Source organism: Ambystoma mexicanum, chromosome 14 (assembly GCF_040938575.1).
Source record: "Ambystoma mexicanum isolate Mex_15411 chromosome 14, UKY_AmexF1_1, whole genome shotgun sequence".
In the NCBI taxonomy this organism is placed as follows: Eukaryota; Metazoa; Chordata; class Amphibia; order Caudata; family Ambystomatidae; genus Ambystoma; species Ambystoma mexicanum.
Window position 1 is genome coordinate 198,643,097 of NC_090940.1, and position 24,938 is coordinate 198,668,034.

At 45.3% G+C, this 24,938-nt stretch overlaps 1 protein-coding gene across 10 annotated transcripts in view; it reads left to right on the plus strand.

Moving 5' to 3' along the window:
* PPM1A (protein phosphatase, Mg2+/Mn2+ dependent 1A) overlaps positions 1–24,938 on the plus strand; it is an 896,181-nt gene that overhangs the window by 724,380 nt on the left and 146,863 nt on the right. For 5 of the 10 annotated variants that reach the window (XM_069638909.1, XM_069638912.1, XM_069638911.1 and 2 more), the window contains one exon: positions 24–136. The exons of the other annotated variants lie outside the window; for them this stretch is intronic. In XM_069638909.1, coding sequence (XP_069495010.1) covers positions 24–136 — 113 coding nt within the window. The remainder of the gene's footprint in view (positions 1–23; positions 137–24,938) is intronic. 10 annotated transcript variants of the gene reach the window in all.

Sequence of the window (24,938 nt, forward strand, 5' to 3'; positions counted from 1 at the left end):
GGGTTTCCCTCTACTTTTTTTAGGAGAATAGCAACCCCTACGCCCCTTCCCTCTTTATCACCCGTTTTAGAAAAACCAACAGGGGCCGAATTATTTAAAGACAAAGAAGCGCATGGACCTAGTAATGAGAAGCAAGGTAAGATCATATTTTCCAGTGCATAATTTATTATACTTGTATTACTACGCGTTTTACAGCCATTGCATGCTAATTTTGTTTTCTAATGAACTCCTTTATAATGTAAAATCCTATGGATAAGTGCTCCTTATTTAATACTTGAACCCTAAAAATACACAAATAGGTAGGTGGTTATTAATTTCAGTTTATCTATAATCAGCAAAAAAATTGTATATATTCTCGTAGCCAATCAAATTGCACTACATCTGCAGGTATACTCCTTGCCAACATTTGCAAAATATGAAAACAAATTGTAGGTGCAGATCTTGAAACCTTGCTGACCACCACCTGCCCGTCGTCCTGCACGTCTGTCTTCAAATGTATACGCCTTATGCTTTTGCCTTTTTAAACATTATGTAACCTGACGTTTTACACAAGTGTAAAGAGCCAGGCAAGCATTAGAATGTATTGATGGTCAATTTACTATGCTCTTTTCTTATATAAAATGTGAACACGCTCTTATTAAGGTCAGTTCACATTTAACACTGTCTTACAGCGTTGACAAGGGCACAGTGTAAAACATGTCGGCTATTTTTACCTCAGTTAAATATTAATATCTGCTAAACCAATGGGTGGATATCATACATGGTGCACTAAACAAAAGTATCACTGCTGTTAGAAGATGTTATCTTAAAGGATATTTATACAGTGCACTATCACCATCAGAGTGATCCCCTGCTCTGGCGGATCTGAAAATTAAGAGGCTAGGATCGGCTAGTAGGTTGTAGCGGGATAAAGGTAGAGCAAGATTTGAGATGTCCTGGTGGCAGCTTCAGTTCAGTTAGCACTGTTCGCGAGCATTGTTGCAGTTTGCAGAACTGTGGGCTCCCATGTGCTGGTGTACGAGAATGTGTGGTTTGTTTTGTTGTTGCAGTGTAGTGCTTGCGGTTTGCGGTGCAAGAGAGTGGTTATTGTGGGTTTGAGAGGCGTGTGCCAAGAGTTGGATGTTTTAGCAAGGTTATCTCGTTCTTTTGGGCATCTGGGTTCTGGTGTCGTTGGCCTTGCTGTCTGCTGGAGCATTCCACTGTGGTTGGTTTGCTTGGTTCTGCGCGAGGCAGGGCCTATCTCTGAGGCAGTCTAGTGATCTGTTGGAGAGAAAAAAGGTCTCTAGCGACGGTCCCTGTCCCTTCGGTTTAGTCTAGCGAGGGGGTTTGGCTTTGGAGGGGCGAGCTCTGTTTCTGTCGATTCATTCTTGTTCTGTGGCGAAGAGCCAGGTTTTGAGTAGTTTCCTGAATTTTATGTGGTCATTTGTATTTTGTATGTCTTTCGGGAGGATGTTCCAAGTTTTTGCTGCATGGTGAGAGGAGGATCCCCCCCATCTTTTTCCTTGTGTAAGGTTTTGGTACTAGGTGAATGTTGCTTGATCTGAGTTTTCATGTTGGTTGGTAAACCGTTATTTACTTTTGTAGGAATTCTGCTCCTTGCCTGTGGATTGCTCTGCGTTATACACATTGTTTTGAACTTGATTCATGATTGGAAGCCAATGTAGCATTTTTAGCACTGGGGTCTCTTCGTGATAGTTTGAGCTGGTGTCTGACTGCTGCATTTTGGATACGTTGCAGTTTCTTCAGTTGGTGTTCTGGCATTCCGAGGTAGAGACTGTTGGCATAGTCAATTCTTGACATGATGAGGGCGATGATTGTCAGTGTCTTATGCGTGAATGACAGGAATCGTAGGAATCTTTTTACGGAGTATAGGAGGAAAAAACATTTCTTGATTATTGCGTTTACTTGTGGTTCTAATGTTAGCGCATTGTCCATTAGGATTCCATGTTTTTTTTGATGGTGAGGGTGGTGTTCCTAGTTCTGTGGGCCATGCGATATAAATGCTCTTTTCCAGGTTTTTGGATACACTCATGATTTCTGTCTTGCCTGGCTTGAGTTTTAGGCTGTTTGTGTTCATCCAGTAGTAGAGTTCTTTAAGACATTCTCCCAGCGCTGTGTTCTGTCCTTGTGTATCTACGATTGTATAGATGTCATCTGCGTAGTTGCAGCACGTAAGGTTGTGTTTTTTGATGATCATGATTAGCGGAGCCAGGTAGATGTTAAAGAACAGCGGAGATAGGGCCGATCCTTGTGGTACTCCAGTCTCTGTCTCGTGGAGTGGATTTGAGGGGTTTTATCCAGATAGTTTCTGTTCTATTTGCTAGGAATTAATATCCAGAGTAGGGCTAAGTTTGTTATTCCTTTTTCTTCTATTCTCTTGATGAGGATGTCATGGCTGACTGACGAATGCTGCAGAGAGGTAGAGTAGTGTTAGGGCAGAGTTTGTGTCGGAGTCTGTTTGTCTTTAGGTCATCCCAGATAGATAGCAGTGCCGTTTCTGTTCCTCTGACGGGTCTAAAGCAGACTTGTGCCTGGTTCAGCAACTGGTGTTTTTTTACTTGGTCTTGTTAATTTGTACACATAGGTTTCTAGTAGTTTTGCTGGGTAGAGGATGTTTGAACTATGTCAGTAGTTGGAGAGGTCTTCCACATCGCCTCTCGTGTCCTTGAGGAGTGGTTTGATGTGTGCCGATTTGAATGGTCTTGGTACTTTCCTTGTTGCGAGTGACAGGTTAAAAAGGTTTCTGTAGTGTTCCAGTGGTGTGTGCCCTGTGCGAGGATGGATTTCTAAATGTCTGGGGGCAGGGATCCATGGGGATCCTGCTTTATTGCTACGTCTTACCAACCTGAAGAATGTCTCTACTGGTATTTGTGGGAAGCTTTGGGGTTTATACTGTGGTTCCTCATTTGGCGGGATTGGTTGTGTGCTTGGGTTAACCGATCTGCTTTCTATAATTAGATGGATGTTGCTGATTTTTTTTATGTTGAAGTGGTCTGCTAGGACATTGCATAGTTTCTGGGAAGGTACCAGGGTGTTGTTGCATTTTGGACTTCTTTTTTGTAAGATCGGATCTGTCGTTGGAATTGGGCTTTCTTTGCTTGGTCGTATTCTTTCCTCCATTTCAGTTTGAGTTTCTTGTTCTTTTTCATGGTGCTGAGCAGTGGGGTAAACCATTTTGCCATTGCTCTTTCGTGACATGGTGAAAGCTTTTTCAGGGGAGATGCTGTCAATTGTTTCAGCAATCAATTTACGAAGTAGCTCTGTTTTTCCGTCGATCGGCTTCGTCCAGCTTAGTGGTAGTTGGTTTTGTGAGTTAAAATTGTTCTATTAAGTTGCTTGCTTTGACGGCTTTCCAGTTCCTTTTTGTGATAGTTGGGAGTTTATCAGGCTGTTTGGCTGCTTTAGTTGGTAACATGATCTCAAATGGGAGGATGTGGTAGCTCCAGAGTATCTCTATTGGCGGTGTGGTGGTGATAAAATGTTTGTTGGGGAAGATTGTGTTAAGTCTGTGTCCCGCTGCGTGTGTTGCGCCTTTGACCAGTTGTAGTAGTTTCATGGTTTTTAGTTGCTCGGGTAGCGATTTTTGTGAGTTTGCGTTTTCTTCTTCAAACCAGATGTTGAAGTCCCAGAGGATTATCAGATGTTCATGTTGCATGGCTAAGTTGGTGATGGCTTCTACGAAGTTGCTGACGAAATTTGCACCGTATGTTGGTGGTCTGTAAATCAGTATGCATTTTGTTTGTTTTTGTGTTTACTTCCAAGTGAAGGACCATAGATTCACAGTTTTTGATGTTTAGTTCCTCTTATGTTCCTCTTATGTTATTGGAAGACCTCCTTCTTCTTTCCTTTTCTGTTTAACTTTGTGCACTTGAAGTTGTCGGGTAGGCAGCTGTAGACTGTGATTTTTGTAGTTGTCATCCAACCATGTTTCTGTGATAAATAGGGCGTTGAAGCTGTCGTCGCAGACCATGTCGTATATCTCTGTGTCGTGTTTTGACATTGATCTTGCGTTGATTAGGTTGCAGTGGATTTTTTTGGCATACTTTTGTTTCTTTTAATATCGGTTTTGTATTGTGGTTGTAGCATTAGTTTGCTCCCATGTTGTGATGGTGGTTCAGTCGCGTTTGTATCGTCGTTGAGTAGGTCTGCTAGGTTAAGTACTGGGTTCTTGTTTTCTTCGGTTCCTCTTCTATATTTTGTTGTAGTTGAGGGAGTTGTCAGTGTTTTTGTGATCTGAGGTGAGGGCGTCGATATTGTTCGTATTCCTTCTGGGTGTTTGTTCTTTTTCTGTGCAGCTCCGTTTTATTGTTGGTCCGTCTCGCAACGTTGGTCGAATTGACTCGTTCCGTGAGTGGTTGAAGATGCTGAATAGAACAAATGATCTTGTGTTGGAGAGGTTCCCTATGATAATCTGCCCTCAAATATTCTCAACCCTTCCATCTCCAGATGGAATATCATCAATAGATCTAGAGAAAGCCTTTTTCCACATTTAAATTTTGAAAGAGAACTTCCAATTCTTGAGATTCATAACGCATGGAAAGCAGTACCAGTACTGAGGTCTGCTTTTTGGGGCCACTTTGGTGCCCAGGTGATTTACAAAACTCTTGTCTGTGGTGGCAGTATACTTACCTGTAGGTCGTACACGTTTATCAGTTTTGGGATGACTGGTTAATCTGGGTTCCTTCCCAGAGTCCACCGTGCCAGTGTTCAGGGATGCACAAATTGGGGTTTTTAATACATTTCCCAAAGTGCAATGCGTTTCCCTTCACAGTTGAGCTATCTGGGCTGTATGGACACTTCTGTGTGCAGAGCATTTCCACAGCAGAATAGGATTCTGGCTCTGTAGCAAATGATTCAACATTTTCAAATTTGGAAAGTATCAGCCCGGTGGTTTGAGTTTCTTATGGCTTTGTGCATCTCTGGGTACTTTCCCCATGTTAAGAATGAGAATCTTTCAGTGCATCTCTTTTTGTAAATTGAAATCAGCTCCCAGAGTTTCAGTCCAAGACATTCACGGTTACCGATTCAGTTCAGGAATCCGTATCCTAGAGGACATATACACAACATTTAATTTTAAGGATTTCTGTTCCATCCTACACAATCAATTATTGACACTCCTCGGAACACGGTTGAGGATACCACTGTCATAAACGTTCGATGAGAAGAGGTCCCAGCCACATCTTGAAGTTTAGTGTGATAGTCTTCCCTCTGAAGTCCTTTTTCTTTCATTGAGGAAAAGGAGGCATGCATTCTAATGGCAATATCAATGCATTGTTTTATATAAACAACCCAAGGAAAATTCCCACTCATCTCATGTATCTTCTGATAGAACAGATTTGGCGAAGGGCTCTCCAACATCTGTGTTCCTGCAGAAGAGATCATCACAGCAAACTCATTGTGCAGTATTCTTTATGCCCATCATGAATGAGATCTGAACAAATCTACAGCAAAGGAAATGTTCTGCAATCGTTGCCATCCACACGTGCACCAAAGTCCTTCAGAGCACAATGCCCTGAGCCCCTGGTAAACATCCTGCATGGGAATCTGTGAAATGTCTTCCCTCTTCTGCTAATTCAGAACATCCTGATAAATTTCAGGAGCGCACCTCACGTGCTAATGATTCTATATACTCAATTAGCTTTGCTAGATAGGTTTCAAGACCTTCGAATTATCGGACCATGGTCCAGTCTACCTGCTTCAAACAGTGGATCTCCTAGTTAGGAGAAGGTTGATATTTGGCACCCTTCCTACCATTGCTGGACTTGTGGATTTGGCTCTAGAGAAAAGCACTTTTGCTTCTCTTTAGATTGTTTTTGAATTGTTTTATTATTTTTATTTTCTTACATGTATAAACAAGGAATTACATTTCAGGTTTAAACAACTGATATGGGGAACGGCAGGGTAAATCAACAATTGGTTATAATCAATAATTGTGCATCACTCTACGGGTGAGGTAGCTGAGGTATAACATTTCAATAAATAAAACTATAAAGGTCTGGGGAGTTCATGCCTATTGTAAGGGATCAAGAGTAAAACTCGGGCACAGTGGCATGTTTGTTTACTATAGACTTTTATTTCTAAAAGTCATAAAAGGTTTGGGTACAACCCTATCTATCCCTAATCCTAAGAAGGGTTTCCCTGCCTCAACAAAACATAGGAACGTGTGTGTCATGCCATGATGTTAAAGAAGAGCGTCCGCCGTCCTGTGTCAAGGGGATTTCTATAGACTATGCATTCATAGCCTCCTTTCAGAGTTCCAAAAGTATATCAAGTTTAAGGTGCAGAAAAGAAAGAAACATAGTTCCACCAGGAAAAGGGATCCTCCCTTCCCTATGTCTGTTCTTAGCCTTCTGTATCTATCCAGTGTTTCTCTTCTCTTTTTAAGGCTTCGCTTTACAAGTTCCATGAGAACGACTTCTCCCTTGAGCTTTTCTATCTTTAGGTCTATGCTTTTTAAGGAAAAAATCCTCATTCCTTGTAGTCCTTCAATGCTTTATTTTAAGTATTCACAATCTTAAGCTACATGAATATTTCCATGAGTTTTCTTTACACATATGGCGCTCTTTATTTCACAATTTCAAGGGGATTGGCCTACCATAGCGTCTCCCTTTAAAAACACAATTCCTTTTAATTGTTCCAGTTTGTAACACTGTATTTTCCACTAGTTTTTTGAGGGTATAGCTCTACCCTTCTCTGCCAATTGTTCCCCTCTTTGACCCTAGTGAACTCTCCTGCCAGGGTGTTTTCTCTTTCTCACTCATTCCAAAAAGAAGTATAATAGTTCACTTTTATGTATTGGTTTGCCACTTTCCACAACTTCAGGTTCACTTCCTTTCCCACTCAGGGTTTGCTCTTTTGCCAGGATATCGCACTGTTTCACAAAGTTCACTTCTCCTGAGCATTTGAGCCATTTGCCTGTTTTAATAATCTGCCAGGGCCTTTCCATTCTCCAACCACTTTCTTTGTCATCCACAAAACAATATTTTCTAAATATTGGGCCACAGACTATTTCTCATTACAGTGACTTTCTGCTTTTACTTCCTCCTTCAGTTATGGGATCCTTGACCCTTTTCCTGCACTGTTCGCACTCACACCAATTCCTGTTTTGTAACGTAGGGGTCACTGACCCTTTTCTAATGTTGCTTGCATCCTCATCCGCTTCTTCAATGGTGTTACTTAGCACGACACGGCATTCACCTACACATTCTCCAGTAACCTGTTAGCTTTCTCTGGGCTTACCAGGTGGCTTCGTTGTCTTCGCTTCTCTGTCTTCTTTGGTTTGCTGACTCTGCATGCTTCCTGTGAGCCGGTGAGCTTTTGCTTTGCCCTCGTCTGCTGCGCTCGGCTCTTGCTGCTTCAGGCCCTTAAGCTGTAAGCTTCCTTCGGTTTGCTTCTCCTGCATGCCGTTTGTGTCAGCCCCAGCACTGCTTCTGACGGTCTGCTTGTCCTCCGCGTTCTAACAGGCGTCTGAACAAGTCACGGACTGAGCCAGCCTCTGACTCTCTCTTTGTTCTTCTGTTTTTTCAGCTGTGTGGACTTTAAACTTCATGGCACGGTTTAATGCTTTCCAAAGACTAGAATGCAGTGCTGGCTTACCGCTTCTGGTCATCTTCATTACTCCATGCCTCTTCCTCATCTCACTATTGAAGGAAGGGGGCGGAGGGAGGCACATACTGTTTTTGACTGCATTAAGATGGGATGTCTTCATCTATACCACAATGAGCCATGTATGTACGTTGCAGAGATGTATACATGTCATTGTGACTACAAGACTATTTTGATCTAGTATTCTTCTGTCCTTCTGAAGTTTTGTCTTCCCCTACGTGGCCCTCCCGCAGATAGCCACCCCCAAGGTCAGTCAAGTAGCTTCTGCTTTTCCCTGGCCATGTAGGAGAAGCTTCCCTCCTGGGAATCAGTGGCGCTATTGCTAGATTTGTCACACTATTCAACTAACACAGAAATATTTCCATTGGTTTGGCACTATTGATCAATTCTCTTGAGTTAATGTTAAAAATGGGTCCCAAATTGATTGATCATTGACAGATGTGTATGAAGGCTTCGTTGTAATCTTCTCCATGGCTCAAATGTGCTAAAGTCTAGTCCACCACATATGCAGCGGTGAAGTTTCTTTTGATTTCCAGAGATGTGCAGTTACCAATTGTGCAGCCATGAGCATTTAATGCAGCAATTTTGCGTGTGTAGATCCCAAGGTAAAGATCACCTGTTTGTTCACATTGCCTTTAAGGATTACCAACTGATTGAACGACACGTGGAAGCCCACTACAACAGTAGCAACCCAAAGTAGCTTAATTTTGGGACAATGCACCACAGATCCGATAACCACACAATGCTCCAACACTGCAGAGAGATTTTTGGGAATATATTATGAAGTCTGTCGGTCATATACCATCAGTATATTATCTTATATATATTTTCATAATGGTGCTACAAACCAATGTCTATGCCCTTTTCCAGATGTATCCCCTTGAGGTTTGTGAGATTGTGCAATCCAATTCTTCCTACCATAGTTTCATTTGGAGAAACATCACTTAAGCATTACCAACATTCAGAATGTTATATTTATATTGTGCATTGAGAGGTGAATTGTTACCAGCTTCTCAAATGCTGTCTATTCTCTTTCCCCCTCTGTTGGTAATTTGTGATATCCAGTGTTGCATCTGTACATGGTGGAATCTCTTGGGTTCTGGTAGAGTTGACTCTATTTTGCATTCATACGGTGTACCCAATGTGTAATGACTGCATTCCTTCCATCAAGTGAAGGACCACCCCTCCAGTCCTGGCGTAAAGCCTGTGTTTCCAAAGACCGGTGTCATAGGAGAGAGGTAGGAGGAAAGTTTGAATTTGCGCACTGCCATGTGCCAATAAGACTAGTTGAGGTTGAAGCGTTCAAGGATTGTTTCAAGGGATATTTTGCAAGGTAGCCATGTTAAATGATGTAAATGGACAGCAAGGTCGAGTTACTGTAGCTCCTTCCATTTCTTACTTGAGTGGGTATCTGCAGTCTAATATGGGTGATATCTCCATTGCAATCAATTACTTGTAAATGTCTGGAAACACTATTTCACCCCCTCTGCCTGCTGCCTTCCCACATTAAGACCGTTCTTGAGATTCTGGTGAGCTTCCCTAACATATGAAATAACATATTTTTGTCTGTTTTTTATTGTCCCCAGTGGCATCCTTATAGGTAGAGCTTGGAAGACCTAGAATAATCACCGTAGCAGGTTCATTTGAATTGCTGTACACCTGCCAAACCACAAGAATTCTGGTTTCTTCCATCATTCTAGATCTCTGAATAGATTGTTCAGAAGTTCAGGAAAATTGTGGCAATAAAGTGAATCATGAGAGCATGAAATAAACACCCAAATATTTGAGTTGATCCGTTTCGCATTTAAAAGGATATTGTTATGCTTAATAGTGGATATGCGTTTTTAGTGCCCATTATATTAAGGGCACATGATTTGGTATAATTAGTGGCATCGCCTGAGACATCCCTGAAAGAATCAAATTTTTCCACTTTTTTTGGCAAGGTGGATCCTCGGGTTGGACGTGGTAAAGATTTCATCTGCAGATAATGTGAGATTGTGTGATTGTGTGGACCTGCTTCCACTCCCTTGAGGTCAGGATTACGCCTAACCATACAGGCTAATGGCTCCAAGGATAGGGCAAATCTGGGGAGACTACCGAGGGCACCCTTTTTGCAGGCCCCGGTGAATGGGTATAGTCAAATAATTTATTCATTTTAATACTTGTGTGGGGGTGAGCGAAATATGCAAAGACCTATTTTGCAAAATTAGGTCCAACCCCAAGTGTGGAGAAACTTGGCCCAATATCCCCAGAACTTACTATTAAAAGCCTTTATTGCGTCCAAAGCAAGGAAGGCTATGGCATTTTCTTTATCTTACAAAGGTGGACTAGGAGTATTCTACAAATATCGTAGGTCTCCCTATTTAAAATAAAACCTAATTGATCACGGTGTATCAAGTTGGGTACAGTGAGACCAGATAATTCGCCAAGACTGTAGAATAAATTCAGTGTTGTAGATCAGGACCGCAATTGGTGGTCTGCAAGTTGCATATTCCTGAGGATCCTTGCCCGGCTTAACTAAGAGTTTGAGCACGGAGCCTGAAATTGTAGATGTCACTGTATCAGTGATGAGGAAGTATTCAAGGATTGCGTGAGTGGATCAAACCGTAGAGGAGCATATTTCTTTATAAAAAGCTATAGAAGAGCTATCGGGACCTGGGACCTTGCCCGATGGGAAAGCTTGGTTTGCTCGTAGTGCCTTTCTCTTCATATTTCTGAGAAGAAATATTCAAACTATGCCAGCAGCTTGGAAGGAGTCAACATAGAAACAATATAGAAGCAAATGGCTACAATTGGGTTACTGGTGTTTAGAAAAAAAAACAAATCTTCTAAAGAATCGGCAGATAGCGTCCTGTTTTTTTAATCTTTTCTTGGCTTCACTGGGCTTCTAGTAGACTCATGTTCTTTACTGCATTACCTGTCTGCAATTGGTGCAACTCTTAATAGGCAGGACAATTCATTTTCCCTTTTCTAATGAAACTATTAAGTCGAACTTTGAGGGATTCTATCGCCTTGAACCTCCTATTTGAGAACGGCTCATTAAGTGGGATTTGTATAGGCTTGTGGCTTCCTTAATGCTTAAGCCCTTTGAGCCAGTGGCCTCTTGTGATCTCCTAACCTGGACAACAACTTTTCTGGTACTGATTGCTTAAGTAAAAATAATGGGTGAACTTGAGGCCTTTCCGTCCAAAGAACCATTCCTTTATTTTCCAAAGGGTCAAAGTAGCACAACTAGAACTTATTTTTTGCCTCGATAATTCAGATTTTTGATGGTTTACATAGAGCTGTCATTTGGATGCTGAAATCATCTTTGTTACCTATGGTTGACCAGATCCTGGTAGAAATGCTGCAAAGGATTCCATTACCAGATGTATTGTGTAATGCATTTGTAAAGCTTTTGTCATTAGAGAAACCGAGGTTTCCGCATAGACTCGCGGGACACTCCACCGGGGCCAAGGCAGCATCTGTAGTGCTTCAAGGCACTTTTCCCTGTTAATAAAAATTTGCAGGGCTGCTTCCTGGTCTACACCATTGAGCATTATACATTGGATGCATCCTCTATGATGGGTGCATCCTTTATCCAAGAAGTTCTTTGCAACATGTTAACTTGATGTTTCTTCAATTTTTTTTTTTGTAGCAAGGAGTTCTGTCAGAAATGCAGGCCAGAGTATATACGTAACTTCTGGTGCTTGTGAATCTGCTTAGAATCACATGCAGTGTATATAGCCCAACATCTAGTGGTAACCGCAGAGTATTGCATTTTGTCTATCGAGGATCGAAAGAGGACGTTGACCTGGGTGTGCCTGTAACACTATCCCTAACGTGACGTTTTGTGTACCCAAAAATCCCTCACGCATCGAGGTCCCTCGGATTGTTTTTTTCTGCCCAGCTAGCTCGTCACCTTATGCAGAGCTCTTACAAATTGCAAAATTATATTCTTTCCCACGACCTCCGGTCGTTTATATATATATTCGCCCCCTTCTTCGACGATTACTTCTCTGCCACTTATACAGTAGGGAGAGTGGGCTCTGGGGTTTTCCATTTCTTTCAAGAATGTATTTTCTTCTCCCCTCTCTTTGCCATTGCTATAAACATGAGCTATGAACAGGACACCCTTTATATTTTGCCCTTCTTGTAAAGGCAAGTACCCCTGGAAGGACACACACCAGAGGTGCAATAAGTGTCTCCCTCGAGATCACCACGAGGCGTCCCGTCGGTCTTGTCAGCTCTTTTGTCCTAAGACGATGAAGGAGCGTTGAGTTAAATCGTGGGCGGCCTATGCCATGATGCAGGCCGAGGGTAGCTCCCCCCGTTGCAGGCGCCGAGAGTAACGAGGAGTTAATCGACGCCCGTGGCTCTGATACAGATGGCATCGACCTTTCATCGGAGTGATCGCGCTCCGAACCGTCCATCCTCGGCAGGCAGGACGATAGTTCTGCTATGGGGAGTGTACATCCCGGCGTCAGGGACGCACCTACTACTCATAAAGGCAAGCACACAACCCCCAGTACCGCCGTGCTGGATTCATCTGGACGGTTCTAGGCACCAACGGGTACGCCAAGCTCCTCGACGGCACCCACGGAATTCACACTGTCGGCAGCCCTCCCTGCAGCCGGGTAAGCGGCATGCATCCAGGCACTCCACAGACAAGGGCATCAGCACCAAGAGTCACAAGGCCGTCGAGACGCCTCTTAAGAGCGCGCTGACGCATAAGGTCCGGCAATATCGAAATCTACGGCGAAGCCGCTTGAACAGCTGAAACCCTCCCGGAGACGCAGAACATCCACGAGAGTCTCGCAAAGATTGTTTTGGCGGCCAATAAGCCCAAAAACAGTCCGAAAGACAAATCCACTCGCCGGGAAAGGCGGGAAGACTATTCTGAGAGCCCCCAGCCTTTTTCTAAAACTCTCTCAGATGAATCTAAGCAGGTAGATCCCCAGGAGGAGCCTGTTTCCCTCTGCACCCCCCTGGCTCCCCTTTATGGACCCGGGGTAGGTTTGAGGGGGTGTATGAATAGGCTTGCAAAGTTTGTGGACTTCTCAGAAAAGTTTACCACGCCCAAGAGGCCTAGTGAGGAAGACCTTTACCCCACAGTGTCTAAATTCCAGAGAACCACCTGCCCACTTCATGAGGAGATCTCTGACCTGACGGATCAGGAAGAGGTTCCTCATGACCCCTATTTACAGAACGATGATCCCTTTGAGGATCCCACTGACCAGGCCCCAGATTGGGGAGATGAGCCACCGGTGGATATCTTTACTGACACCTTCACAGACCAGGGCTGTGAACCCACGAGTGGAGAAACGTTTACGCCCGTCCCCTCGAGACCCTCTCTATATTCGGTGTCATGCCACCCCAGATTCCTTTGTGGTCATTACAACAAGAATGAGAGCAGGGGTATCTTTGTCCACGGGTGAGGCATCACCGGACAAGGACTGCAAGAAACTGTGTGCCCTAGGGAAGCGTGTCACTACTGCGTCGGCGTATTCCACCAGGATTGCCAACATTACCACGCTGTTGGCCAGCTATGGCGATGTTCAGTGGAACCTGCTACAGGAGGGCCTGCAGGAGGTCCCCAAACCAGTACGTTCACGTCTGCTCACGATTGTGTCAGAGGGTAGACAAGTAAATCATAATATCCGTAAGAACACCCTAGATGCTGCGGAGACAACAGTGAGGACTCAAGGTACCCTTTTGAAAAGGCACTCCTGGTTAAAAAGCTTGTGTTTCAAACTGGAGACACAAGCGTCTATCATGAACAAACCGGTGGAGGAGTCTAACCTGTTTGGCAAAGCTGTAGATGAAACGCTCGGAACTGCGAAAAAAGAACATGAGACTTTGAAATCTTTAAACCAGATCACTCCAAGACCCTTTCAGCAACGAGGTGGGAGTTCTCGCCGCTCCTTTCGCGGACAGTCCTATTCACGTTCCCCACATAACCAATATGGAACGGGTCCTCAGAACAAGGGTCTGCTGCCTCAAATCAATATCCACCTAGAGGACAGCGCCAAGGGAAAGGAAGGGGTTGCAATGCCACCCCTAGAGGCTCTCAGCCTCCAGTCACAAATGGCTCACAGATCCGGGTCCCCTCCCATGCCCCCTCTGTCGGGGGACGTATAACATCATTCTTACATGCATGGGGGGGGGATTACCATAGACCAGTGGGTGCTCAAGACCGTCACCCACGCCACGGTTATTGCATCGAGTTCAGCTGGCCACCTAGATTCAGTCAACCAAAGTCAAGGTGGAACACCTGAAAATCCTTCTGCAAGAGATCGAGATCCTGTAGGAAAAGGGCACAACCGAAGTCGTTCCCGTTCTACACGTTATCAAGGGTATTTATTCAGTGTACTTCCTTGTACCCAAAAAGGATCGCACCATGTGCCCTGTGCTAGACTTACGCCCACCGAACAAATTTGTCAAACAAAAAAAGTTGGATTACATGGCAACATTGGACATGAAACATGCATACTTTCATATTTCAATGTTGCCGGCACACAGGAAATACCTAAGGTTCATGATGGAGAACAAGCGCTATCAGTTCAAGATCCTTCCCTTCGGCATTGCCTCAGCCCCAAGAGTATTTACAAAGGTGCTGGCAGTTGCAGCAGCTCACCTGCGCAGACAATCCATCCCGGTATTTCTTTACCTCTACGACTGACTCCTAACAGGGAACTCCTACGGAACATGCCTGTTAAACACCCAAAGGATGATAGACCTACTCTTCAGCCTGGAATTCTCCATAAACGAGAAGAAATCCAGCCTAGACTCCAGTCAAGTCAAGCAATTTCTGGGGGCCCTAATTCGGACAGAAGACGGCCTCGTCTTCCCCTCCAATGAGAAGGTTCAAAATATGCAGTTTCAGATCCCCTCAGTATGTAGCCAGTTGACAGGTAACAGTACCCAAGGCCATGCGACTGTTAGGGAAGATAGCATCCTACATATACTTGGTCCCTCATGCGCACCCCATGCAGGAGTGGCTCAATAGCCAGTGGTGTCAGGCCAGCGGACAATGGGACGATCTAGTTGTCTCGCAGCCCTCGTTCTCTCTCTCTGCAGTGGTGGTCGAGGGAAAAACTCTTGAAGGGGAAAACCTTCACCACGCCCTCAGTAGAAGCCACTCTCACGACAGACGATTCTCTCACAGGGTGTGGGGCTCACCTCCTTCAGCAGACGGCGCACAGCGTTTGGTCGCCAGCAGTAGATTCCAACCACATAAACCTGTTGGAGCCGTTAGCAGTGTTCAAAGCTCTGAAGGCTTTTCAGACACAGTTGCAGGGAAAGACAGTACTGGTCCTCACGGACAGCACCACGGCCATGTACTACCTGAACAAGCAAGGGGGCACTCACTCTCCAGGGCTATCCAAACTGCCCGAGAACATTTGGAACTGTCCCAAGGGGAACGGTCTCTGGATAACATGGTCAGGGAAATTTGTTTACGCTTCCTCCCCCCCCCCCCCCAACTCCTCCACCTCGATTGTGCACAACATGCACCAGGAACCTGTCACCATGATATTGGTGGCCCCGATGTGGGCCTGCCAACCCTGGTTCTCCCATCTGATGGAGATGTCACACTCTCCTCCAATGAAACTACCTTGTCCATACAACATGCTATCTCAGGACAAGGGGGGAAACGCTTCATCCTTGCCCGCAGACTCTCAACTTGGCGACCTGGCTCTTGAGGTCATAGAGTTCGGGCATCTCCAACTTCCTCAGAGATGCATGGGACATACTTAGAGAAGCAAGAAAGCCTAACACCAGACATTGCTACTCCAATAAATGGAAACGCCTGTCATCTGGTGCAATTCCAAGAGCATCAATCCCATTGATTGCTCTCCTACTCATATTGTACCATACCTGACTCACATACTAGACTCCGCTTTAGTTTTTAATTCCCCGAAGGTCCACCTAGCTGCACTTTCAGCCTAAGCCACATCCCAGCGAAAGGTGTTGTGGTGGAAGATCCCAATAATTAAAGCTTTCATGAAAGGGGTTAAAAGAATGAATCCTCTTATTTCTAACCCGGCTCCCGGATGGGACCTAAATGTGGTATTAACCACAGTTATGGAGTCTCCCTTTGAACCTATGCACAAGACCAGCCTCAAAGCACTTATAAAACCGCATTCCTAGTGGCCGTCACTTCAATAAGGAGAGTCGGTGAACTATAGGCCCTTTCAATTCTAGACCCCTTTGTCACAATTCACAAAGATAAGGTGGTTCTGCGCACTGACCCACGGTTTGCGCCCAAATTCATTTCCAAGTTCCATGTGAACCAGTCAATAGAACTATGGACATTCTTCCAGAACCCCACTAACGTGGCGGAAAGAAGCCTACACACACTGGATGTGCGCAGGGCAATCATGTAATATCTGGAAAGAACTAAATCACTAATTGAAACAAACCAGTTTTTCGTTTCAGTGGCGGCTGGTAGAGAAGGGGACCCTGTTTCTAAATCAGCCATCTCAAGGTGGATTGTCAATTGCATCACACTCTGCTACACTCTTGCCAAGAGAGATCTGCCCTTCCAGCCTAGAGCATACACTACTCTGGGCACTGGGGCTTCCATAGCATTCATTGCAAATGTTCCCCTTAAGTCCATTTGCAAAGCAGCAACCTGGAGTTCTGTACACATCTTCACAAAACGGTATTGCCTAGACACTCATTCTAGGTCTGATTCTCAGGTGGGACAAGCAGTACTAAGACACATTTTCACTACTGTTCCTTCTCACATCCCACCACCAACTCTGGGTACTGCTTGCTAGTCTATGCACAGCATGTGATTCTAAGCAGATTCACAAGCATCAGAAGACATGCAAACTTACTGTAATAGTATTTCTGATAATTGTATCTGCTTAGAGTCACATGCACCCACCCTTCCTCCCCGCTCGAATAGAAGGAACATAGACCTCTTACTACTACTTCTCTTTTTTTCTGTACTCACTCACAATAGTCCTAAGGCTCCCTCACGGAGAGACCTTGACGCATGAGGGATTTTGGGTACAATACACGTCACATTATGGATAGTGTTATAGTCACGCCCAGGTCGATGTCCCCTTTCGATCCTCGAAAGATGAGATGCAATACTGCGCGGTTACCACTAGATGTCGGACTCTATGCACAGCATGTGAATCTATCTACGCAGATGGAATCATCAGAAATGCTATTACGGTATGTAAGGCATGTCATATGGCAGTGACAATCCCAAAGTAGGGAGCCTTTACAAGTACAATGATTGTATGGGTAAGTGGTCTGGGTGGTTCAATGGTAGAAGCATATGGGACACTGATTCGGACACAGAATATAGCTAATGTGATGTGTATCTGAGGCTTGTGGCTCTGCTTAGAATCGCAAGCTTTGCATAGGGTGATATCTAGTGGTTGGTGCGGAGTAGTACAACATGTTTTTTGATTTAGTCAAGGGAAGTCGACGCGGTGTGTTTGTAATACTATCCCTATTGTGATGTGTACTGTACCCATGATACTTAACGCATTGAGGTCCTCGGATTGTTTTTTTTCCGTCATTGGGTTGGTTGCATTTTGCAGAGTTTGGATTAAATGTATATTGCTTGAGTTTTGAGCATTATTGTATTTAGAGTTTATATATACTAATTCCTTCGATAAACATATATTCAGCATCCAGCGCACAATGGCAACAAACCTCTGTGCTCAACGACCTGTAAGTCCAGGCTTCGGCCTTCACAGTAGGGAGAGTGTGGGGGAAACACTTACACACTCATAAGTTTAGAGAATGTCTCACATTTCCCCTATAATTCTTAACATCACTCTTGCTGTCCGCCAGCTTTCGACACAGAGAACACTCCTTTTAAATATTGTCCCACATATAACAATAGGTTTCTGTGGAAAGACACTCATAAAGTATGTAACTATTGCTTTCCTTGTGATCACTGGCAAGAGCAATATCGATTGTGTAGGCTTTTTAAGACAAAAACAGTCAAAGACCGCCATTGGAAGCGCTGGGTTTCTTTTGCGATGCAAGCTGAGGTATCGTTGCAAGTACCTCGCAGGTGTGGAGGAATTGAAGCCAGAACAGGACCGCATCGGCATCCCATTGTACGCAGAGAATATTTCTGATTGGGAAACAGAAGATTCCTCAGGGCCAGTCTCCAGCTCCGAACGCAGACACCTTGTTCTGCTAGACTTCACATAGTAAAGCAGTACATGGGTTGGCACTTTCATTAGGGACGCCAGAGTAAGACTAGGCATATTTCCAAACATAAGCATATTCCATCCCCAAAGTTGGTTTAGACAAATTCATCAAAATTCACTAAATCCATGGTAGAGAAGGGTTCCTCAACGTCTAGTGGGGCGGTAACCCTTAAAACAACAACGCTTTTGTCTCGGCCAACTGCCTCCATGTGTAAGGATTCTCAGGGTTCACACAAAACAAAAACACCAACGCCGAAATGGATCTGTTCGCCACATGTGGGGAAAAAACAAAATCCACACATTCGGAAAGCCCCTCCACTATTACCTATACACTGAAGAAAAAGAAGGATGTTGACAAACCAGGGCCAGAGGTACTAGAAAGGGTGGAAGACTTCCCACCACTAGAAGTAGCTACAGGTGAGTCAGGAGGTTCGACTAAAGAAACATTTGAGTCCACTATGAATAAGGTATCTTCTTTTATGGATTTTAGAGAACATCCTGTCAATCCTTCTGACATTTCCTTGGAGGAAGAAGCTGCACTTAAGCGGAAGAGGGTTGTGCCCACTGGTCCACCTGGAGAGCCAGTGGAGATTGAAATGTTTAGTTATGTTGATGAAGATTAGTTTTTAGAAGATAATATGAGGATGAATGTAGAGGACCTTTCTGTCCCCTCGCCCTACTTTGGGGATCCAGTTTTGTCGTTACCAATTGATAGCGTTTTATAAAATGATCTGCTAGAAAGAGCAGCTCATTAATGTAAAATAGAAACACAGGAATTGGAGGACGACCTGGATTTTGTTGATGACCTCCTCAATGAAAAGAAGCAGGTTAGTCAATTTATTCCATTTCTTAAATCAGTAAAAAGACAGCTGGACTCTTCTTTAACTGCACCAGGGCTAACAAAGCCTGTAAACCCACGAATCGAGGAAAGATTAAGCCAGCCCCAACAGATGCTCTTCATCAGGTGCCACTTAAAACCGATTTCCCTGGTTGGCACAACATCATGGAAAAGGGCGGGCACACCTTTAGTATCGTCTGAAGCCCTTCCAGACAGAGAGCCATTATTTCTGTTGCCTTTTAGATGAGGATAGCCAACAATATACCTCTTATGGCTACTTACAAATGGAGCCCAATGGGATGATATGGAGGAGCTTGTAAACCACACTCCAGAGCCCCTTAAAGTGGATATGCTAAAAACCTTAGGTGGAGGCAAGCAGACTGCTGACGCAGTTCTTAAAAATACCCTGTAGGCTACAGAAACAGGTAGGGGGACTTCAGAGGAAAAGACATTCTTGGTTACATGGTCCTGGGTTTAGAGTAGAAAATGGGCAACTCTGTTAAATATGCCTAGAAAATTAGGTTTTGTCCAGGTAGGCAGTGGACGAGAAGCGTCTAAAAAAAAAACGACAAAACCGTTAAAACTTGAAATATGATCTTGAATCGTTTGCTTCAAAGGGGATTGCAGTCCAACTGCTGTATTTTTCATGGCCGAGCATAGTCTAGGTCACGGGGACAAACAAATTACTCCTCAGCAGCAGGTACATATTCATGGGTTCTCTGCACAAGGACAAAAAAGCAAGCAGTCAGTCTTCATTCCCCTGACAGTTTTGCAGGGGACGAGTTAGAGGAACAGGCAAAACCACAAGAGGATCGGCAACCGCCTCTAAGCAATGACATACAGTTTCCCCTCCCATATAACGCCGGTAGCGGAACACTTTTCTCAATTCGCCCACAAATGGGAGGAGATCACATCAGACAAGTGGGTGTTGGACATAGTAAAACAGTTATTGTGTGAAATTTCAACAGACGCTGCGTAATCATCCAGCATGGCACAGAAGAATGCCGTTGGTATACCAGTGGATTCTAGAAGAAGAAATGGAGGTACTACTGAAAAAGGGAGCAATAGAACCAGTCCCTCCATCACAGGTAAACAAGGCTATTTATTGTTTGCACTTCCTTTTTCCAAAAAAGACGAGACCAAACACCCAGCACTAGAGCTCAAGCCAGCAAACAAGTATGTCAAGCCTCAATAGTTCAGGATGACGATACTACAAGAAGTCCTACCATTGTTCAAAAGAGAAGACTTCCATTGCAACATTGTTCATGAAAGATGCATTCTTTAATATTTCAAGGCTGCCAGCACTTTGCAAATCTCTCAGGTTCAAAGTGTGTCAATTGCACTACCAGTTTCAAGTACTTCCTTCACTAAAGTACTGACAGTGGTAGCAGTGCACCTGCGCAGAGACAGCATTCCGGTGTACCCTTATCTGGATGATTGACTGATAACAGGAGAAACTCCAGAAATATGCCACCAAAATACACATAACTATAAATCGTCTGCATTAAATAGGCTGTTCTATCAGCTAAAAGAAATTAAGTCTAATCACCAGCCAACAAAAGCAATTCCTAGGGGTTGTAATCCATACCAAAGACGTGTTAGACTTTCCCTCCAACAAGAGGGTCCAAAATCTAATCAAAGCAAATCCCTTGTCATACAGACAGTCGGCAAATAAGTCAGGGAGGTAATGCATCTTCTCTGCACCATGGCCTCATGCATCTTCATCGTGCTGAACTCAAGGCTGTATATGCGGTGTGAGAAACCTGACGGTGTCTCCCTGACTAGTCCCCAGGGATCTGTCATCCAGGTGGCCAGGACACGGCCATCGCTATTGAATCCAGTTTCTGGGGTTGGACCAGTAAGGGAGGATCACCTGGGTGGGGGGTCCTCTGGAAGTGGGACGCCAACGGGTGAGACGTGGTATCTCCCTTCTTCCAATACCTTTTCCCCATCCTGCTAAACAGGGAGCTTAGAAACTCTACCCCCCGCCCCCACCCCACTTTCTAATACGAACACTTTCCCACATCACGAAAGACGACAAACACCAAAGCCATGTTCCTACACAAGGTCCAGGCAGAGTCCGGCAATTCTTGTGAATCCAATCTCACACTCTTTTTGGTATTTAGTTGTAAGGATTGGCAATATATATTCTTTATAGTATAGACCCTTTTATTTTGACAAGACTCCACTAGGACTGCCTTATTTTGATTTGATGGTCGTAGCTTGCTCCCATCTTAGATTTAGGTTTAGATTAGGTGTTTTGCCACCCTACCGATACAGTTTAATAAATACCCTTGAACTGTGATCACTTGTGTCTGTCTATTCTTGATACCATGCCTTTCTCACAGCGGTCAGTACAGGAATGATTAGTGAAACGGTGGTCGCAAGTGAAAGGCAATTGGGACAATCTAGTCGAGGTTTTGCAGGAGGTGGTGTTGGCCCTACGGTGGTGGACAAAAGAAAACCTGTTACATGGAAAACCTTTTGTCGACCCTCCAACATCTCATGATCACAGCAGACGCAGCACTCACAGGATGGGAGCTCATTGTCTCCACCAAATGGCACAAGGAAGGTGGTCACGCACACTCTGCAAGAAACGCATCAATGTCCTGGAATTGCTAACAATCTTCAAAGCACTTCAAGCTTTCCAGCATTGGTTTTTGAGGAAGAAAGTGCTGATTGTAGCCGTATTTTCGTTTTTCAAAGGAAAGAGTCACCAGATCCTCCAAGGGGTACACTACCCCCGATCGTCAGCCCTCCTGCTCCACCAACCAGGAGACCTACAGGGGAAATTCACAGCCTTACGCAGGCGACAGCCAATATAGTCGTCCACCGTCCAGGACGCAGACACCCAAGCAGGCCTGAACTGGCCAAGGACCAGCACCCCTCTCGCATCACAGTGGGAGGCCGACTATTAAATATTGTCGATCAGTGGCGAAAGATCTCCATGGACAAATGGGTGCTGGACATTCTTCAGCAGGGGCACTCTTTATAATTTCTATGCTGGTGCCCCTGCATTCCTCCTATCGTGCGTCAAGAACTTCATGTTGCTCAACTGCTACAGGAGGGTCAAGCCTTGTTACCTCTTACTTCTTCTCTCTTTCTGTGCTCACAATAGTCATAAGGCTCCCTCACTGCAGAAAAAACACAATCGGAGGGACCTCGACGCGTGAGCCATGTTAAAAGGGGGGACAATAGAATCGATCCGCCAGTGCCTCCGGGCCTCGGGAGTGTACTCAAGATACTTTCTGGGGAGCAGTCAGGAGTGTGGTGACTGATCCTAGACTTGTGACGCCTATTGAAGCATTTTAAGTCCCAGAAATTCAGGATGTCACGTAGCAGCAAGTGCTCGACCGGCTGGAAGAAGAGGATCTTCTAGCGACTCTCGACCTGGCGGGTGCATACTTTTTGATCCCCATTCATCACAAACACTAGAGGTTCCTGGCTTTTGTTGTCCAGGGGCAGCATTAGCAGTTCAATGTCCTTACCTTCGGCCTGAATTCGGCTTTGAGGGTATTGGCCAAATGCTTGGACCTGGTAGCTGCACATCTTTGCTACAATGGAATCCACGTCTACCCTTACCTGGACAATTGACTCATTCAGTCCCGCTCACTGGCAACCCAGGGCAGACCATACACCGTCTGAATTTACTTGGATTCTCCATCAATTATCCAAAGTCCTGCATCGTGCCATCACAGAACGCGCTATTCCTGGACACCTGGCTCGACACAATCTCATGTCTGTCAACCCCCTTCGAGAAGAAGGTAAAAACCATCCTGGGGAAGGTTCAGCGGCTGTCTGCAGCATCCATTGCGAAAGTCCGGTACATCTAATCCTGGTTGGGCATCCATCTGCTTCCCTTTTGCAGGCTCCAAATACAGCCCCTCCAGGAATTTCTAGGTGGCAGCAGGTCACTGGAACATGGACAGCCAAAATTGCCCTTAATCAGGCGTTCCGACAAGCTCTTGAATGGTGTTCAACTAGGCCACATCTCAATCAAGGAGCCCCTTTCCAGATGTCTCCCTGCCAGACCAGTGTCACTTCCAAAGCCTCTCTTGGGTTTCGCAGGCTCACACAAGACAATCTCATGGCAGAGGCCTCTGGCTCCCGGAGGCGAATAATTTGCACATAAACGTCCTGGAACTGCGGGCAGTCTTCTGGGCCCTCAAGTCGTGCCAGCCTCAGGTACAGGGGAAGGTGGTGCGGATCATCATGGAGAAAACCACCACCATGTTTTAAATCAGGAAACTGGGGGGCTGGGCTCCTCGCTCTCTTCCGAGAAGCCCAGTGCCTGTGGTGCTTGGCCATTCTGCAAAACATGTTCCTCTACCCCTTTCACCTAGCAGGAGTCATGAACACCATTGCAACTCGCTCAGCATGGAGCTGCGGTCCTGTCACGAGTGGGAGCTTCAACAAGCGCAGTTGTCTCACCTATTCAGAGATTGACCTCTTCGTGACAGCTGTCAGCTCCAAGTGCTGGAAGTTTGCCAGCAGATATCCTAAGCCGAAGAGTCTAGGGGATGCCTTCTAGTTCCCCTGGGACGGTCTCTTCCTGTACACATTCCCTCAGATTCTGCTACTGTTGCGTCTCACCAACACACTTGGACGTTGCCACTGCAGGATGATCCTCATCGCACTGGTGTGGCAGAGGCAGATCTGATACTTGGACCTTCCCCATCTGTCAGTGATCCCGGCCATCCAGCTGTCTCCCCTTCCTGACCTCTCCAGAGAAGATCAATCCTGCACCACGACCCGGCCTCACTGAGTCTCCCAGTCCAGCTCCTTCAGCTCTAGAACTCGGGCTCTATTCCCTGCTGTTAGTGCAAGAAGATCCGGCCAAGGCCATGCTTCCTATATGTTGGCTTGCTACAGGCACAAGTCGAAGTGTTTCACAGTGTGGTGCCGGTTACGGAAGATCACGCTGCTGCGGGTAACTGCTCTGCAGCTCCTCCCATACCTGATCTAGCTGGCTAAAGCTGGCCTGGCTCACGCCTTCAAGTTTTGTCTGGCTGCCATATCCGTGTACACACAGGCTCCAGGCAAGATCTCCCTATGGTCGCACAGACCCATCAAGACCCATCAAGGAGTACTTCCAGGGTCTCTTTAGGACTTCTCCACCGGTGAGGGCTCCTGCCCCGATTTGGGAACGGAACGTGCTCCTGTCTAAGCTCATTGGGCCTCCATTTGAACCAATGCATTGTGCCCTGTGGAATTTTCTATTGTGGAGGACTGCATTCCTGGTGACAGTCACCTCAGTCAGGTGGGTTGGGACGATTCAGGCCCTCTCTTGCAAGTATCCATTCTTGTCCTTCCAAGCCACTAAGGGGGTGCTGCAGACTCGTTCCAATCATCATGCCAAAAGTTCCTTCTGACTTTCATCTCAACAAGCCTTTGGTTCTGACAGTCTTCTATGTGAACACGTCTATACCTGCTGAAAAGGGTGTTGCATTCACTGGACGTTGTTCATGCCCTCAAGTTCTATGTGGCACGCAATAAGGACTTTCGGAAAACATTCCATCTTTTTGTCAATTTTGGACTTGTGTGACACAGGAAGGCCTTGTCTAAGACTTCCATATCGAGATGGCTCTCCGGCTGTATCATGCACTGTCATCATCTGTCCAACAGACCACTTCCAGGCCGGCCGAGGGCCCAGTTCACCAGAACCATTGCAGCAACAAGTGTTTCTCAATGGTGTACCCCTGTTCGACACATGCAGGGCTGCTACGTGGAGGTCTACACACACCTTCCCGAGATTCTACTGTGTTGAGTGATTCCAGAGAGGAGTCTCGGGTCGCACAAGCGGTGCAATGCAACCTGTGTTCTTGAGGTGAGAGTGTTTCCCAGGGTCAGTGTATTGTTTCTGTGAGCCTTGCCGCCTTCTCTGATCGTGTGATGTTGTACTGCTATGTATTCGGTATTCATGAGCATTTGAATCCGTTCAAGACCCCATGCTGGAGAAGGTACATGATGCTTACCTGTAACTCTTGTTCTTTAGCATGGGTCTTTTATGGATTCATTTGCAAACCCTCCCTCCTGCCCCTCCTCTCCCTGGCTCTTCTTGGTTCATACTTCCACTTGACAGGTGCAACCAAATCTAAAGATGGCCACACCTGGGGTGGAGTTTAGGAGGACGAGAGCTGTCTGCTGGTGGTAGTATGACCCAAACAACACTAATAGGTTATAGAGGACACAAGCAGTTTAAAGCTAACATCCTTTCTTTTTACCAAGGATTCCCAGCCTGACGGGGAATATTCATGAGCATGTGAATCCATACAAGACCTGTGCTGGAGAACAAGAGTTACAGGTAAGTAACTTGTACTATTTAGGTC